Source organism: Bactrocera neohumeralis, chromosome 2 (genome assembly GCF_024586455.1).
Source record: "Bactrocera neohumeralis isolate Rockhampton chromosome 2, APGP_CSIRO_Bneo_wtdbg2-racon-allhic-juicebox.fasta_v2, whole genome shotgun sequence".
NCBI lineage: Eukaryota > Metazoa > Arthropoda > Insecta > Diptera > Tephritidae > Bactrocera > Bactrocera neohumeralis.
The window spans coordinates 66532851-66552288 of NC_065919.1; the positions used below are offsets into that span (position 1 = coordinate 66532851).

The 19438-nt window shown below is 36.9% G+C and overlaps 2 protein-coding genes across 3 annotated transcripts in view; one reads left to right on the plus strand and one right to left on the minus strand.

The window, feature by feature from the left end:
• LOC126766838 (innexin inx3) overlaps nt 1-8473 on the minus strand; it is a 15540-nt gene extending 7067 nt beyond the window's left edge. Inside the window, exons 1-2 of the mRNA XM_050484534.1 lie at nt 7883-8473; nt 3437-3710 (exon numbers count right to left, since the gene is read on the minus strand). Of these exons, the coding sequence (XP_050340491.1) occupies nt 3437-3599 (163 nt within the window). The 5' untranslated portion in view covers nt 3600-3710; nt 7883-8473. The remainder of the gene's footprint in view (nt 1-3436; nt 3711-7882) is intronic.
• LOC126766487 (dedicator of cytokinesis protein 3) overlaps nt 1-19438 on the plus strand; it is a 97285-nt gene that overhangs the window by 56413 nt on the left and 21434 nt on the right. The gene's annotated exons all lie outside the window — the stretch shown is intronic.

The following is a 19438-nucleotide window of genomic DNA, read 5'->3' on the forward strand; positions in this document are numbered from 1 at the left end:
CCGATTTCGATTATTTGGATGATTCAAGCTTCACCTCGTGGTACAATACCGTTGAAAAGTCAGATAAATCACTAAAGTGTGCGGTTTGCGCCACTTACGTGACATTCAACTCGATGATTCGTCAACAAAAATAATAAAAAAAAAAACATTTACTTGGGCTTATGTATAAAAAATGTATATACATAAGTAGAAAACAATAAAAATAAGCAAAAGCGTAACGAATTAGAAAAAAAGTAAACTCACTTATCATATTACATGCAGCTCGTATCGAGGTTTCGCTCAAGCGCGATGTTTACATAACTACAAACATATAAATATAGGGTTTTCTAATAAGAGTGATATGATTTGAACACTAATTGTTAAGAAATTTCATTTTTTAATGTAAAGAACAAACGATACAATTAATTTCCACGACTTCTTTTTCAGAAACGAATTCGTTGAACCCAATTTTTGAGTACTTTTTCCACTAAATCAAGTCGTATGTCATAAATCGTATGTTCAATATTGACTTCTAAAGTTTGAAGAGTGTCTACCTCATTGTTAAAGATCAATAACCCCTTAGAAGGAATCTAATAATGTTAAAACATAACTTCTTGGAGATCATTCAATGTCACAATTTCTTTAAACAATCGAATCTCCGAACTTTTTTCGCAATAATTCAGTTATTGCACATGCTATTTGGCACGTAGCCCCGCCTTTTTAGAACGGAATGTTGTCAGGATCAACTTCTTCCAATTGCGGACATAAAAGGTTGGTTATCATCGATTTATACCGCTCTCCATTGACACTAACGGCTTTATCAGCATCGTTTCGTAAGAAGTACGGACCGATGATTTCACAGTTCCAAAAACCACAACAAACTATCAATTTAGGTGAATGTTCATAAATAATTTGTGGATTTTCTTCGCAACAAAATCGACAGTTTTGTTTATTTATGGCACCACTCAGATGGAAGTGAGCCCAATCGCCGAAAAAGATTGTCTCAATTATTTATTATTATTTTGATAATAAAATTGAATAATTTGTAAACTTTGTTCTTACGTATATCTTTTGGTGATGAAATTGTAAACATTACTGAATGCAATCAGAAAAATTACAGCTCATGACATACTTATTAAAATGGCCGAAACGACACTTAGAAATCAAATCATTCCTATTAGAAAACCCGGTATATATACATGGTATGTACATATTTGGTATAAAGTATATATGCGCTATATATATGGTATGATCTTATAGATCTCAAATAGAAACAGCTGAGATCACTATTTTGCTTTTGGATATATCACAATTTTTTTGCAACTGTCATTTTGCGAAATGTTAAAACAAATATCGATTTCAAAATCAACAACAATAGCAACAACAGCTTAGCAAACAAAAATAATTTCACAAAAGTGTCACTTAACAACAATTGTGTTGCCAAAAAAACAATTGAAAAATACACTTGAATATTGCAATAAATCAATAACCTCTCTGGCAACACCCCGAGGCCGCCGCCTTGTTGCTCATTTTTACCGAATACTCGCAGCATTCTGCTAATTGTGCACTTTTTTGCGCAAAACTCGTTAGCATACAAAAGAAAGAACAAGAGAGTGAATCCAAAAAAAAAAAAAATTTCGAAAAAACGTGCGCTACTCAATTTACACACTGCCGCTAAACGCTTGCGCCAAATGCATTTTGAATATCTTAAAAAGGTGTAAAACGCTGAAATGCCCGCAGTGCAACGCTGCAAGCGGGTGCTTAACTAGTTTTGTCGGCGTTATGGGTGGCTTGGGCGTTGCAAATGCAACTGTATGTGTGTATGTTTGTATGCTAGCGCATATTTGTTTGTTTGTGTGTGGTGAAAGTCGATTGCCTAGCATAAATTGACGTGCGTCTCCCCTTGCAACACCACAATAAATGCATACTCTACATATTTACATACATATGTGCATGTATGTGTGTGTGGGTGTTTGCGCATTGGCTCCATTTGCCTGCTTGTTGGCTTATTAGCGGCTTTTGTCGCCGTCAATTCGTACGAAGTCACGCTTTTCACTCGAGCTCTTTTGTCATCTCGTCAATTTGCCTGCAATTATCAAATTCGATTGACTTTTTGTGTGTGAACTTGCTAATTTATTCCTGCTTTGTAACTGAATACAAATATTTGATTTAGTTGTAGGTGTTTGATTTATTTCCGCTACTTTTTTAGATGTTATTTCAAATATTTATTTAACATTTATTAAATGCCAGTTTATTAATTTCCGTGGAATTTATTGAACTGATATTTTGTGTTTTTTTTTTGGTGATATTGTTTTTTTTTACTTTATTGCCAGTAGGAAATACGTGACAAGCAAAAGCGATTTAGCCATGTCCGTCTGGATATACGTGAATTAGTCCCTCAGTTTTTTTAGATATCGATGTGAAATTTTACACACGTCCTTTCCTGCCCAAGAAGCTGTTCGTACAGCTACCATACAAGCTTATCGAGCAAAATCAAGTTCTTGTAAGGAAAGTTTTTTTATTTGTAGAGTTATCTTCACGAAATTTTACAGGGATTACTATCTTGGGCAATGATACAATATCCGAACAAATTGCTCAGATCGTAGCACTATAACGTATAGCTTTCATACAAACTGGACGACCAAAATCAAGTTCTTCTAAGGAAAACTTTTTTTTGTAGAGTTATCTTCACAAAATTTTGCAAGAATTACTATCTTGGCAAATGATATAATGTGCGAAGAAATTATTCAGATCGGATCACTATAGCATATAGCTGCCATACAAACTAATCAATCAAAATCAAGTTCTTGTATGGAAAAGTTTTTTATTTGACAAGATATCTTGACGCCATTCAACTCGAATTATTGTTTAAAGCAACGGTACAATCTCTGAAGAAATTATTCAGATCGGAGCACTATATCATATAGCTGTCATACAAACTGAACGACCCAAATCAAGTTTTTATATGCAAACTTTTTTGTAGCAGCGTTGCAGCTGAAGTTAACGTTTTTTTATTTAAATTAAATTAATTATTTTTTGTAAAATTTTATATAATTGTTATTACTTCTTTATGTTTGCAGTTTTTATGAATTTATTTTATATATTTTTTTTCTATTGAAAATTTTATTCATATTTATGCCACTTCTTCCTTTTTCTCGTTTAATTTTTATTATAAGATTGTTTTAACTTTTTTATTTTAATTAATATTATTTCATTATTATATTCTGAACCGTTCTTCAAATATTGGCGAATCGTTAATTAACTAGGCTGAAGCGAATTTCGATAGATAAGTTAGAGCTATTACCACTCTTTTTTTCCTTGTAATGACTTCAGCTATATAATTTGTTGTTGTCTTCAATTTAGTATTTTTACAAAGTGTCATAACTTGAAACATAACAATCATACTAGTGATTTTTACTTTATAATTAATTTTTTTTTTTTTTTAATTAATACTCACCAATTAAATTATTTGCCGTTACAATAATGCAGCAAACAAACAGCAACGCTGTTGTAATTCTATAATGGCAACGAAAGACCATGTTATCGATAACCGCACGATCCAAGAGATTTCGAATTTTTATAAAGCCCGAAACGGCCGACACCATCCCAAAAAGGGCCATCTTGACTTGACTTAATAATTAACTGCAGAAGCACGAATTATGTCGTCAACAAGTTCAGTGTTCTTATATAACGTACAACTGCCGTTACTACTATTTTCGCATGCGTATTAACTGTAAAAATGGCAAAAATAAACCAAAATATAACAAACATTTTATGCAAAATATGTAAATAGTAAATATGGAAATAATAAATATGCAAAATAGTCTTTAAATAAAAATGTCTAAAATTAATTATTACATAAATGCTTGCAATTAAACAATTATTACTTTCATACACATATATTCTAATAGTTTGTTTATTCACTTGTTTACTTCACACTATCGCGTAAATAATTCCGCCCTTTGTAGCTGAACAATTTTTAGTGGTATAAGCGCCGAGTTGTGTGTGTGTGTGTACACATATTTTTCGCATGCACTGTCAATTGAAACCGTTCAATAGTTAAGCGCCCCCTTAGATTGCATAATAATTGTTGTGATTTTATAATTAGACATGATTTTCCCACAGCTGTCATGAGTGAGCTATTAAGTAGTGAGAGTATGTGACCTAAAGAGTTGTGAGCATATTTCTTATAATGCTCAATATTTCACACAATGAGTGCAAATAAAGGTTTTTATTTTTTTTGCAATCATTAATTGTGCCAAATTAACGGTTATCACTTCGTTATTCAAAAATTGTTTAATGAAAACTTTACTCTACGGTTTTTATTTGTTTTGAAGCATATTTACTCAACTAGTTATTTTTGTAGCATCCATATCATTGCGCATATTTTCTCATAATTGAGTGACTGGAACTTATCTATTAAGCAGAAGTAACTCACATGCATATACATACATACATATGTATATCCACAGCAGTTCATGCATTTTTATGCAATTATTTATGCGGTCACAGCCAAAGCATAATCTGCATTACGCACACTTACTCCAATTTGTGCTGGGAAAGCACTTTTTCAGCGAACTCATTGACCAGGCGGTGGTTGTCCGCTTTTTGCAATTTCTTTTTGCAACATGTTATGACTCAAATTTATTTATTATATGCACTGGAGTTTTTTTTTCTGAAACAGATATGGTTTGATTTCCGTGTAATGAATTCGGTTGATGCGGTTACTCGTAATAGTATCGCAGTCATAAATGAAAATAAATCCCAAGAGTTATTTAATTTTGCTTTTTATATCTATAAAATATTGTTGGCAACGCGAATCTTCTTTCAAACATTTTTTATCTAAAAATATATTTTCATGAATGGTTTATAAAAATTAATGGAAAAAAAGATTTTTTTCAATGTTTTACAAGTACATTGTGACAAAGAAGTACCCGGAAATTGTAAATAAAACGCAAATTATTCGTCAATATTTATTTTGTCGCTTTCAAAGTAATCTCCACCAGATGTAAAACACTTATGCCAAAGATTTTTACAGTCCTCGAAACACTTTTGAAAAGCACTTTTTAGGATGGTCTTGAGCTTCTTCAGCGAATTTTGTTTTCATTATTCGAACGACTGAAAACGGTTTCCATTCTGATAATTGTTGACTTGTTTGTACATAAACCTATGTATATCTCATCGGCAGTTATAAGGCTCTCCATGAAATTCGAACGATTAAGCGTGTCCAAAAACTCCTGTTTACGGTACTCTGTTTGAAAAAAATGCAGCTTTATAAGGACGAGTCGAGCAAGAACGCGTTTCATACCCAAAATATCCACCAAAATCTTAAGAACGGGCTCGAAAGAGATGTCGAGCTCTCTTGTCATCTTGCCTGACTATTTTCAAAAGCCATATCCTTCACTTTTTTGTTTTCATCAGTTGAATAGGTCGAAGATCGTCCAGAACGAGGTATGTATGTCGGCTCTCCCGATCGTCTTTGAAGGCTTCGTACCAGTCATAGGTTTTTTTTTGATAAAATTGAATAACCGTAAGCTCTTTCCAACTTCGCAACGATTCCGCACACGAAATTTGGTTAGAAATACGAAATTTGAGACAATTTTGTTGTTCGATATTTTTATCCATGCGAAAAATCGCAACGCACTACGGAGGTGTATCGACTTAAGAAGCTGCTGTAAAGAAACTAGTTGACAAATCACACTCATATTTGGCATAATAATAACAATGTCCGGGTGCTGTTTTGCCTTAATTGCAAATTTGCAAGTCCTTGTATGGAAAACTTTTTAATTTGAAAAGATATCTTTACAGAAGTCGACACAAAGTATTGTCAAAAGCAGCGGAACAATCTCTCAACAAAGTGTTCAAATCGGTGCACTATAGCGTATAGCTATAATACAAACTGATCGCTCAAAATCAAGTTCTTGTATGGACAACTTTTTTATTTGTAGAGATAACTTCACGAAATTTTGCAGGGATTACTGCCTTGGAAAGTGATATAATATCCGCGGAAATTGTGCAGATCGGCCCACTATAGCGTATAGCTACCATACAAACTGATCGCTCAAAATCAAGTTCTTGTATGGAAAACTTTTTTATTTGTAGAGATAACTTCACGAAATTTTGCAGGGATTACTGCCTTGGAAAGTGATATAATATCCGCGGAAATTGTGCAGATCGGCCCACTATAGCGTATAGCTACCATACAAACTGATCGCTCAAAATCAAGTTCTTGTATGGAAAACTTTTTTATTTGTAGAGATATCTTAACCAAATTCGGCATGGATTATTACCCAAGACAAAGGTACAATTTTCAACTCTTCAAACACACTAAATGTTCAAACCTTTGTGTTTCAATTAAGCTCCAGTTCATATGCAAATTTATTTCAAATTTAAATATCGGCAGCTATCGACAGTTAAATGTCTTTGTGTCGTACATACACACACATCTTAAGTATGTGTGTTAAGTATTTAATAAGAATATACATACTTATGTTCGGTTATATGCTTTTGTGGGCTTGTAGACATTCTGTAGCTGCCTTTTAAAGGTAACTCTTCCGCGCTTTCCACGACATAATAGAATGCTTTCACACCGACACATACACATAAGAAATAGTGGGTTGCATACATAAGTACATGCAAAAAAATGTATGTATGTTACATGGGTGCTTGAACCTGACACTTTTCAAAAGTCTTTTTTTTTATATATTTATTTTATTCTTTTTGCTTCATTGCTACGCATTACTGCTATTCAAGATCAGAAATTTGCATTTTCACCACACACACATGCACATAAGTGCATACACACACACATAATTTATTCAGCAGTTACCACCATACAACGGCATTTAGCCAGCTACATATGTATGTACATGTGTGTATGCGTGTATGTATGTATAGCGCTCGCAACTTGAACCTACAGCGACCCTACAAGCAGACAGACGACGCTTTTGTACATTTCGAAGGTGTCAAAGCGAACGTTTCATTTCCAGTTCTATTAATATTTACGACTTTTGCTCTCCTTTTGTATGTGAAATGTTGCTAACTGCTTGTACGAGGCACTACCTCATAATCTCGTTTTAACGGCCGGTCGGCGCTCGCGCTGCGCTGCGCTGCCATGCTCTCTGCTCTTCTAAGCATATTTTTATTTTATATGCTTATGTGCATGCATAAATACATACATACATACTTGCATGTGAGGCAACATTGCGTGCTACGTGTTGTAGTTGCACGAATGCACATGTGTAGCCCTTTCCACCACAGCAGTGTGGTGTATATCAACTCTGGTGTGGGTAGCGCATCTTTACATACATATACATGTATATGTGTGTGTATTAAAGAGCGAGTAAATCCTGCAGTTTAATTTTTTGTTTTTGTGTTTTTCGTGTCTTGCTAGAATTTCGAAACTGGTTTTGAGTTCTGACTCTCCGTTGCTATTAGAGCATTTCTGTAGCCGGCAGTGTTGCTGCGCTGCCGCAATGTATGGCGTGTGGCCTCTGCCACAGCTTCTGCAGCGCGTGATGGAACTCTCCTCACTGCCATTGTTTTTGTACATAGAAAGCCGCGCGTTGTTGCTTCAGTGTTGGTGTAACCGCTTCGACATGTGTGAATGTATTTGTGTTCTGCTGTTGTTGGTGTGGTTTATGACCCAAACTCCAAACGAGATGTTCTTGGTTATTTTGCATGGTTTCCAGCGTTTGCTTTTAACACACAACTTTTTATTGTTTTTTTTCTTTCTTTTTTGATTATTGCATATTAATAAGCGTATTTTTGTTGTTTTACTTTTGTATTGTTTCGATTATGCAAATTTTCACACAACTTTTGCGAATTTTTTATGCGCTCTACCACTTTTTGGCCATAAACTAATTTATTTATCTACAAATTTTGCGGATAATTTTAACCTTACCTTTTCTATGCCAAGCTCTTTAGCCTATAGTCTTGCCATTTACATATATGTATATATGTATATTTTACTAGCTGCGAAATTATTTTTCGGAAATTTCTAATTTTTTTTTTTACTTTTTTGCACTTTTTTTCGTAAACTGCTTTAATTTACAACACTTTTCAAATCATGCCGTGCACTTCATTATTATTATTATTTTATTTTATATATAATTTTTTCCTCCAATTCACAGCAGCTTCTGTTCAGTCTACGTTTTTCTAACAAATAAAAAAAAAACTCCGTCGCGTGCGTGTGTATTGCAATTACATATGGAAGAAATTACAAATGGACGTTTTTGCTACTGTGTGCCTGGCTTATGGCTGACTCGGACTTGACTGCTAGAGCTTGCTTTTTGGTCGCTTAGTTCGTTCGTTTGTTGCCTCTACTGCTGAGTAATGAAGCTATTGATAATGTAGAGTTTGGTACTTTTTTTTTGTTATTATTGTTGGTGACACTACGGACACACAGAGTGTTTGCTGTGTCACTTTGATCGTGTGTTAGCGGTTATGTATCGTCCGACTAGTTCTACCAATCTTTTCGCCTGCTCAAATCACACTGGTGAATGTACTTTCAATGAGCGGCTCATAAAACCCACGCTGAGTGGAAAACCTCGACGACGACGCCAGCTTTGGCGGCAACAGCGAAGGTAACAGCGCTGCTTTGTCATACTCAATGGCTAATGGCTGCACGCAGGGTTGCCATGTGCGCTGATTGTGCAGAAGTGCTTTTGCTTATACATGCTAAGTTAGTATTTGTTATTATATATATATACGAAATCTGTAGCAGCCAGAAGGATGTCGGAACTTATAACATAAAGTACATATATGTATGATCGGCCTGATGAGCTGAGTCGGTTTGACCATATTTGTCGCACTGTCCGTCTGTATGTACGTTAATTAGTCCTTCAGTTTTTGAGATATCAATCAAAAATTGTGCACACGTGCTTTTCTCCTCAAGCAGTTGCTCTTTTGTCGAAGCCGTCAACATCGGACCTTCTTCTTAATTGGCGTAGACACCGCTTACGCGATTATAGCCGAGTTAACAACAGCGCGTCAGTCGTTTCTTCTTTTCGCTACGTGGCGCCAATTGGATATTCCAAGCGAAGCCAGATCCTTCTCCACTTGGTCCTTCCAACGGAGTGGAGGTCTTCCTCTTCCTCTGCTTCCCCCGGCGGGTACAGCGTCGAATACTTACAGAGCTGGAGTGTTTTCGTCCATTCGGACAACATGACCTAGCCAGCGTAGCCGCTGTCTTTTAATTCGCTGAACTATGTCGATGTCGTCGTATATCTCGTACAGCTCATCGTTCCATCGAATGCGGTATTCGCCGTGGCTAACGCGCAAAGGACCATAAATCTTTCGCAGAACTTTTCTCTCGAAAACTCGCTACGTCGACACATCCGTTGTTGACATCGTCCAAGACTCTGCAGCATATAGTAGGACGGGGACCAGTATAGGATATATCTGTCATACACATTTACCGTTGAAAATCAAGTCTCTGTGTTGAAAACTTTTTCTTTTAACCAAGTAGCTTCACAAATGGAAAACGTTTTATTTCGACAAATTATCTTCACGAAATGTATAAATTATCTACTAAAGCATCGCAACAATCGCCGAACAAATTTCTCGGGTCGGACTACTATAGCATGTAGCTATCTTACAAACTGACCGATCGAAATCGAGTTACTGATCTTTTAATTGCCTTCCGTGCTAGGAACAAAGCACCAGTTAAGGGTATTATAGCTTCAGTACTGCGGAACCTAATGTTTTTTTATCTTATTTTAATATCTTAAGTCAAGTTTCGAAAGAATTCTACTCGTGAAAATATTGAATTGTCTCAAAATAGATTATACAGTCTAATTCTTATTTAGCGCGATAATTGAAACAAAAAAAAAATTGCTTACTAAAATCCCCAAACTAAGAAATAGCCTAATAGTGCTCAACTGCTAATGCCCAACCTTATGTAAGAATCATCATCACTATTTGTGAGACAATTCAAAAGTTTCGTTACCACTGTCCTCATGACAGTCGGGTCTACGTAACCGGAACGGACCCGTATTTTTAACCGGCCAAAGGCTGTCAATTCAGCAGAATTCTAGAAAGGAATACATAACATTTTGAAGAAAGCTTAGTGATCAATAGTAAAAAACTTGCAGTAGCTTTGTTCTAGTACTAAGTCCCCAAGTCATAAGTATGTAATTTGAGCCAACATAATCTGTATGAAAAATAATTATTTTTAGCCACATCCAAAATAATTAACACATCTCCCATTTTACCCAAAAGAAATATATTCACAGTTTACCTTGGCAACCCTGCTTTGTATCTTTTACATACACCAAAACTCGCTTGCCAACGCAGCGCAAACTTAACTCTCCCGCTCTCTGTGCGTATTACAGTAGATACATTTACTGCCAGATATTTGTAGTAGCGTGTGTGTGTGTCCGAAAAGGTTCGCTGACTGAATGCACTGAGCTCGCTTTACTCCACATTCAGCGCTATAAGCACACTAACAGCTCAAAAATAGAGATCAGAACTAAGAAAAGTAAGAGAAATGTGCATTGTTGCATTTCCTCTATTTCACTCACACCACTAACTAACACATGCACAGCATTTTTACCATTTTGCACTCCATTTTAATGTGAGTCGCAGAGACTGCATAACTTCGTGGCACAGTCATGCTGTCAACTGAGTGTGCTCGTGCAAGTGCAGCTTTGAGCTGTAAATATATGTATGTGTGTTAGTTATGCGTGTATCGAGCCTTGTATTTGTATGAAAGTAGTTGTTCGTATGCGTGTGTAACGGCGATCCTGGCAATGCAATGCTGTGCGCAGCTATATTTCTATTTAGTATGTTCCTCGACGTTTTTCACTCAACTTGTATGTTTATAACATCATTTTGTGCTTGTAGTGAAGTGGTTGCAATTTTAAGTATGTAAATATATTACCTGTTGCTACCTTAAAATTTACTGATAGAATGTTGCATTTCTACTCAGCTGCGCGATTTTTTATTTTCCTTTAAATTGCATTAAGCAGGGAATACTTTTTCATCTCTATACATAGTATGTAAATATGAACATAAATACATGCGCAAAGATATGTGGGTAAAACCAAGCCTCTTGCCATTGCTAAAATAAAACTTCAATAAAGGCAATGACTCATGAGTGTTATCTAAAATATCAGCGGCATATAAGTGTGTACTACATACATACATACATACATACAGAATATTTCGATTATTAAATGCTTATAATGGGTTTTTCAATAAGAGCGCTAAAAAATGGTTTGAGATATCAATGAAATTCTTTATTACTGTGAAAGTACATTCGTTGCGATTATGCACGGAACTCGATTTCTTTTGGATGGCCACTATAGGCACGCTTGCTGAAGTCCAGACGCTGAACACAATTTTCGACAGTTTTCAAGCCTAAATCGGCCGTTACTGCTGCAATTTCACGTTCACCAAACTCGGTTTTCAATAAATCGATTGATGACATTCGCTGTGTGGCTTGTGACGCCATCCTGTTGGAACCACATATTGTCCAATTCCATATCATCCCAATCGGACCAAAAATATTCGGTTATCATTGAGCGGTAGCGATTCCCATTCGCAGTAACGTGCCGGTCTTAACCATCACGGAAGAAGTACGGCACAATGGTGACTCATGGAGTACGTGTGGATTGCACACCAACAATATTTTGTTTATTGACGAAGCCATTCAGCCAGATATGAACCTCATCGTTGAAGATGATTTTTCGATGAAAATCCGGATCATTTTCAAGTTCTTGCTCAGCCCAATTCACGATCATACGACGATTCTGGTGGTCAAGCGGCTTCAGTTCTTGCGTCAATTTGATCTTGATGTTGGTCAAGAGATCTTTTCGCGAAATTCGCCACAACGACGTCACAGAGATGCCCAACGCTTGAGAACGACGCGTGTGAGAGACTGATTTGGATCTTTCTCATTTGATGTGCTAGCTGCAACGATATTCCGACACTACGGGAGCTTCTTTGTCTCACTGGCACGGAAACATTTTGTACTGTGCCTGTGGATTGAAATTTTTCCACTAGACGCTCAATTATTGATCATACTACATGGACTAAAAAGCCGTTGGCCTAACCAAGAGATCACACCACAAACCAATAAGTTTCTATTCCTGTCATAGAGTACCAACTTCAATCAGAATTATGTCAATATCTCGTGCTATTTCGTCCAGTCGTTCTCAACTTATAGGTAAAGGGACGGTACTTCTAATATTTTCATTTACAATCGAAAAAATTAAATTTTCTTTAAAGGCATCTCGACGGAACGCATAGATCCGTTGATTGAAGAATTTTTCAAGATGGAAAATTTTTGCTTGAATGGTTTAACTTGCTCTTTCGACCGATGAAATGAAAATTGATTTACTCTATGAACTAGTCCCTAACTCCCTGCTGCCAATTTCCTTCAATATCACATAAAGGGGAGACCTATTTTAAGAACCCCCGATTTTGTAGGACCATTTTTGTTTTGTTGTTTTTTTAGAGTAATGCATTGGTTAGTTTTGAACACACTCATTTGTATTTAAGTCCTTTCTTAACCACTAATAAAAATATTATTCTAGCTGACCTCACTTTTCCCCTAGTATTAGTGTTTAGCTACATAGCCGTAGTGTGAAGCTCGTGTGTCGGCTCTTTGGTCACTGATCGTTTAAAAGTAAAGTCATAAAACTTGAAAAACAGATTTCGATTTCACGCATTTTAATGGTAAACTTGGTGAGGTGCAACATAATCCTCACGATTTGCATATACCGGCACTTATGTGCCCACATACATATGTACATAGGTAGATATGTATTATGAAAGGAGACCGAACCAGGTCATAAAAGGGGTTTGTAGAGAATTCCATTTGCGCTGAACTCATTGCCACGATCGTGTGCTCTTGTGCCAATATGTATTTGAGTATGCATGTGTGTGTGTGTGCGATTTTGTATGTTTGTACTTATACTTTGTGGCAACTATTAGTAATATTTGGTTATGCGCTTGTTGTTGTTGCTATTGTCAATCTTGTCACTATTGTATGTCTGTTATTTCTTGTTTAGTTTTTGTTGTTGTCGCACCCTTTCCGATACTCCAGACGAGGTAACTATATTTGTAAGTATGTGCAAAGTTGTATGCTGACCCAACTGGAAATCTGTAAGGGCGACTATATGCATTCTAGTGGAAGAAATACATAGGCATATTGGAGGTTGAATTTCCTGTTGAGATCCTATTTATGAAATATGTAAGTAAAGGAGTATAAAGCATAGGTTAAACTATTTATTATGTGATTTGAATCAGCTGGTCGAGTGACTTATGAGTACTTTCGGAACGTTGGGTTTGTTGAGGGTAAACCAGACTTCAGATACTGTCTGAGACTTCAGATGCTGTCTGAGACTTTAGATTCTGTCTGAGTCTGGGTTTTCTGCTTACCGGGCATGGGCCTCTGAATGCATTTTTCCATCAGAGGCGCCTATTTGATATGTCGGGTTATTTTTGTGAGACGGGGGTAAACGACTGAGTGCAAGTAATTGCAGAATACCCGATGTACTCGATATTAGGGATCTGGGTGGTATGGGGATTAGCTGAACTAATAGATGTTTAGATGTTAGCGGTGTGATCTCCTCTAGTCGGAATGCCGAACAGTTAAGGTCGTTTGCGCGTGAATTGTTTTGGCGGCGAAGGCGTTTAACTGAGAATTGGGGTTAGCTTCTTGTGTGAATGGTGGGTGCGTGTAATGTGCGTATTGGGTCCAACCCCTGGTCACCGTTCCAGAACAGTATGGCAGCTCAAATGGTAGTAATTTCGGCCACGAGCTCTGACCGGAGACTTAAATCTGGTACTACGGAGAGCAGGAACCCTTGGAGTTCACTCCAACCTCAGGAAGTATCGTAGTGTTTGTGGTTAAAACCCGAACGTGGGAAAAACTAACACTTGGTCAGTTGAATGTGGAGTTGCAATGCATTGTTTTAGATGAACCTCGAACCCTACCAGGGTGATTAGTGTGTCCATTCCACACTGCCAATTGGTGCTGAAAATGCCTGGCTTTGATTATAATTATGCCGGTACATTTGGTTTATACCACTTTTCTGTTCTATTCACCACTCGCTTGGAGGTTTGGAGAGACGAAAACAGTTATAGTTTCATATTTTCATAATTTTATTAAATTACAACTAGTTCATTTCTAGTTTTTAGCCAGTCGGTAGAAACTTCATTTAGCCGCTTTCTTCAATTTTACGTGATTTTGAACTAATAAATTTTAGACCAGTTTACTGTAATAGCAGTCTGTTTTAACAATTCCTAACCTATTCACTCTTAGCACCTAGCGAATCAAACACAGCTTATAACCATCTACTTAGTTTATACTAGCTTATCTATACCACCTTTCTGTTCTATTCACCATTCCGCAAAGAAAACATTATAGTTAGTATCTATGGAATGATAAATATGCATAGAACTTAGACTCCATTATAGTATACACATACAATATCCTAGTGGGTTTACGTAGGCTTATGCGAGTTGCGGATAACGACAGCGCCGCGGCTCGCGACACCGTCAACGAAAGCAGTAATCGCCGCTAAGAACTTGTCGCCAGAGACAGCACGAATTAGTAAACTCTCTATAGAAATCGGTTGCAGTTGCCATCGAAGATGCCCATCTTCATACATACACACATACAGACACATGCGCTTAATATTTGTACCTAGAACACAGGTCTTGCGATGAGCCGATAAGCAAATCACATATAGGCAGACAAACGCAGGCAAATCAACACGTCTTACACTTTATTATTTTATGTATTTATAATTTGTTGAATTGTCACATTTTATCTTTGTTTATTTGCACTTTTTCCATTCGTTTGCTTGGCTAATCCAAGGATATGCTTTAAAGAGCTGTAGACCCGGTGTTGGACCACGAATTTCGGCGCCATTGAAGTCTGTGACATTTTGCGTGGAGTTTCACCTTACATACACACACACACATACATGCATACATATGTATGTATATACAATAACTCTGAAAATTTATTTGTGGTTGTGCATATTTCATGCATTTGACAAAAGCGGAGCAGAAGTCAAACACACACCGATGACCCGTCTTTTTCTTATCAATGTGTAAATAATTGTAGTTTTCTTATCTGAATTGTTTGCTCAAATTTCAACACGGTTAGTTTTAGTTAGGTACATATAAATATATATAAACATAAATACATATAAACATCATTTTCGTTCGACACTTTTCATTCAACTCAACTAAGATGTCTAGAGACAGGCAGCAAAGTGCACAAACATTAATGTTTACCACTTGAAAATGTCGTCTTCTTTCCATAAAATATTCTTATTTAATTCGAGTACCTTAAATTTATCCGAAAATAATACACCGTTGCTGCGCCCAATTAAAAGCGACTTAAAGAGTTCATTACTCAAACAGCTACTGTTCAGTTGCCAGAGCCGCGGCGCAAGCAATAAGCATGAATACGTTTATATACATACATACATATGCATATGTATGTAGCTATTTATGTGCGCATCTGTGCTAAGATCGTTGGCAGATCTCCCAGTTCGAATCCTCGCTTGGCTTCTTGCCTTGGCCAAGTCCAATAAATTATCTTATGCCACTTTATGTACCAATGCTATTGTGGCTTGTGGCTGTGTGTGTGTATGTTTGTATGCATAGGTGTATGTTACTGCTGCTCTTAGCTAGTTTAGCGCTCTCTGCTTCGCTCTATTGCTCTTTGTATAGAGCCAAGCGTAGGTGATAAGTATGAGCAAATGGACTTTAATATTGAGCCATTTTTCAAAATCGAAAACTAGTTTTTATCAAAAAAGTCAACCATTTACTTATGAGTATGGAAATGCGCATGAATAAAACTATTTATCTTTTCAGCGCTGAGTTGCCATGTTTTTGTAAATGAGCAAAATTATTTTTCAAATAGTATGGTCAAATTCAATATCGCTGATTTTTTAAAAACTTAGAATATTTAAAATTTTAAGAGAAAACTGAATTTTTTGCATATCTTTAGGCGCTTAAGCTTAACCAACTTAAAGAACTTTCGCTCTATTCAATGATACGTAATAAAATCACAGTTAGAATAATTGAAACTGGTTCGGAGTGAGCGATAGGCAAGGTATCAAAAAAAACTATTTATGTTATATAGGGTGATCTATATCGAGGTTCCCTACATTAAAAAAAAAACACAGAAACTTCAAATTTAATGGGGAATGTTTATTATCATTCGAAAGAAAATTCTTTGGTATTTATATTTTGTAGATTATCTTTTTCAAATGTTGGCCACGGCGACGTCTGCGATGGTCCATCCGTTGAGTCCAATTTTCGATGACTCGTTCGAGCAATTCGACTGGTAACTGGCGAATGACACGCGCCTTGTTTTGCTCCAATGCCTGAATCGAAGGGGATTGTCCGCATAGACCTTAGACTTTACATATTCCCACAGGAAAAAGTCTAACGGTGTGATATCACAATCTTGATGGCCAATCGACCGGCCTAAAACGTGAAATTGTCTGCTCAATGAAGTGTTCCCTCAATAAATCCATTGATTGATGCAGTTTGTGAGAAATGTCGCGTTCTTGTTGAAACAAAATGTCGCCGAGATCGCGAGCTTCAATTTTAACCATTAAAAAGTCGGTTATCATGACGCAATAGCGGTCGCCATTGATGATTACGTTCTCATCGACATCATTTTTGAAGAATCATGTTTCCGATGTTTCCACTGGCCCACAAACCACACCAAACCGTATTTTTTCTGGTTGCTCTACGCCCCTTAAGCCAGAAATGGGTCTCATCGCTGATATATCGATCTTCTTAGAACTTTTCAGGAGCCCATAGAGCGAAGCGATATCGCTTGAAAAGGGTCGAGTGGCTTCAGTTCTTGCACATGTTGTATTTTGTACGCTTTTTATTTAAGATCTTCACGTAAAATGCGCCAAGTCGTTCCTTACGTCAGTCCAAGTTGCTGCAAACGGAAACTAACCGACTCTCCGCGGTCTTCGTGTACACCCTCAGCTATGGCTGCTATATTTTCTCCACTGCGTGCTGGACGTGTTCTGTTCGTTTCTAAATCATGTTATTTACTAAAGAACATGAATAAATATTTCTATATTTCCATTCCCGTTCCATTGTATCCTAAAAGAGGCATTGATTTACAACTTGGCAACCCTTTAAACGTATTTTGCCTACACCTAATCATATACACATACTATACATATTCATATACATTTTGTCTGCTGGTAAGAACTGCTAACTGGTCTTGTAGCAAGCAATTCAATGTCTCTTCACGAGCACAAACCCATGCATGGTCATACACATTGTCACCGAAGTCGGAGAAATGAAGTTATAACCTGTTGCCACAAAAGCTTCTGAATACCTAGACGCTAAGTTGCTCACATAAAAATAATGAGTTACGAATGAGATGCTCGTGTGCCAACCGACATACATACACACATATGTACTTATACATATCAGCTGCGAGTGGAACCGAGCAGCACTTTTAAAGCGAGTGCCAGCTGAATTGCACTACTCTTGCCACTTTGAGGCGCTCTTTGAAGTGCCTTACGCTCATAAACACGTTTAAGCTACGAGCATATAAAGTTAGCCAAAGAAGCACAAATAAATAAGTAAAAGCGACATAAATGCATTCCACGCCTTTGAAAAATGTTCCATGTCTCTAAACGGGAACGTGATGAATTGCAGGAGATGGCAGCAGCAACGCTCGTTCTTCGTGTGTATATTTATGTATATAGTTTTTATTTATATATGTGCGTACTATATACATACATATGTATGTATGTAGTATGTACTTGCCACTCCTCATCCTCATGCCATTGCACATTTCTACCTCGTTAGAGCCATCAGCGGCAGTGAGAGCTTCACGCACGCGCAACTCCTCAACAACACTCGTTTCGCTATTGTTATTGTTGTTATACTCATTGTGGTCAACGCCGCCTAAGATCGATCTGCGCTCCAACTTATAAGTAAGTACGAGTGTATATGTGTAGATATGTATGTAACGAGATCGTTTAGCGTTCGCTACCCTCATTGCCGTCATCATCATCGTCGTCGTCGTCGTCGTAGTAGTCGTCGCGATCATTAGGCCGCTTGTTGGCCATCTCTTTCTCTGCGTAAGCCAGGTAGACGACGTAAGCGTAGAACGGCAGCCCGCTGTGTAGCACAACAGCGACAGCGAGCCTGCTTCTGCTGCTGCTGTATGTAAGCGTTTAGGCGGCCACTGCCGATCGCGTTTTCGTTCCGCTTGAACATTAACCACTGCTTGGTAGTGGTAGTGGTAGTTGGCCAACAACTACACCACACCGACAGCAATCGGCCCATATGATTGTACCAAAAAATTTATCTTCAGCGAATTCTTCTATGCCGTTGCTGTTGCTGTGGAATGTCGTCGTCGTGTGGCCGCTTATGGAGCATTGTTGACTCAGTATTTCAATATTTGATTTGGTAGTTGTGATTTACTTCGAAATAAATGTATGTGACGTAGTACCCACCGAATGTTGGTTATTTTTCGTTGAACTTGAGTCAGCTAAGGCCAGTTTTTGCTTTCAGTACAAGTGTTGGTGATATGTACTACGTTTTATGTCTGCCTAAATTTTTGTGAAATTGACAAGACTGTTAAACCTTGATCTAAAAGCTCGGAATTGAAGTTTTCAATTTTCTTTTATAAGTCATTAAGTATATGCCCATTATTTTAAATAATCATCAGATCAGATATATTGATACACGATTTGGGCATCTAATTTATGGTGCAGCCAAATAGGGAGGAAAAGCAGTTTCAGCAAATGTTTGGGATTTAATATATTTCGGGGTACTTCCACAAAATGTCTTTCAAATCCAAATAATAACTTATTCTTTTTTTCTTAGTAGTATAAAGTCATAAACATTTTTCGAGAAATAAAACTAAAAATTATTGGAACAATTATTCATAAACAATCATAATGAATGAATTCATAACAAATTGAATCATACTGGTTCAGATACTTATTAATAGATAGTCTTAGACCCTATTATAGGCCGGATCTGATAAGTCAGAAAGACTTTGGTAGAAACTGCTTACAATGTGAATATAAACGTAACTTCGAGGCAGGCGAAATCGCTTGACAACCAAGCCACCTTCAATATAGGTATCAAGAAAGATATCAAAATAAAGCTTAGCTGAAAGTTCATGAAATACTTGACATAAGACATAAGACAACATGACATGACATACATGACATAAGACAACTCTGATCCAAAATAGTCGAAATCAGTACATACCTTTCAGCAGCTTTCCTATGATACAGTCGAACTTCCATAACTCGAATCACTATTATCCCAAAAAAAACTTCGACTTAGGGAGACTTCGAGTTATAGAAAAAAATTTTTTTTTTAAAGAAACTCAATTGCTACTTTAGAGTATATTAAATGATGAATATGTATTTGCTGTTTAAAACACACATTACAGAAAACTGTAATAAGTTACAGTGAAGTGAAGTATTCA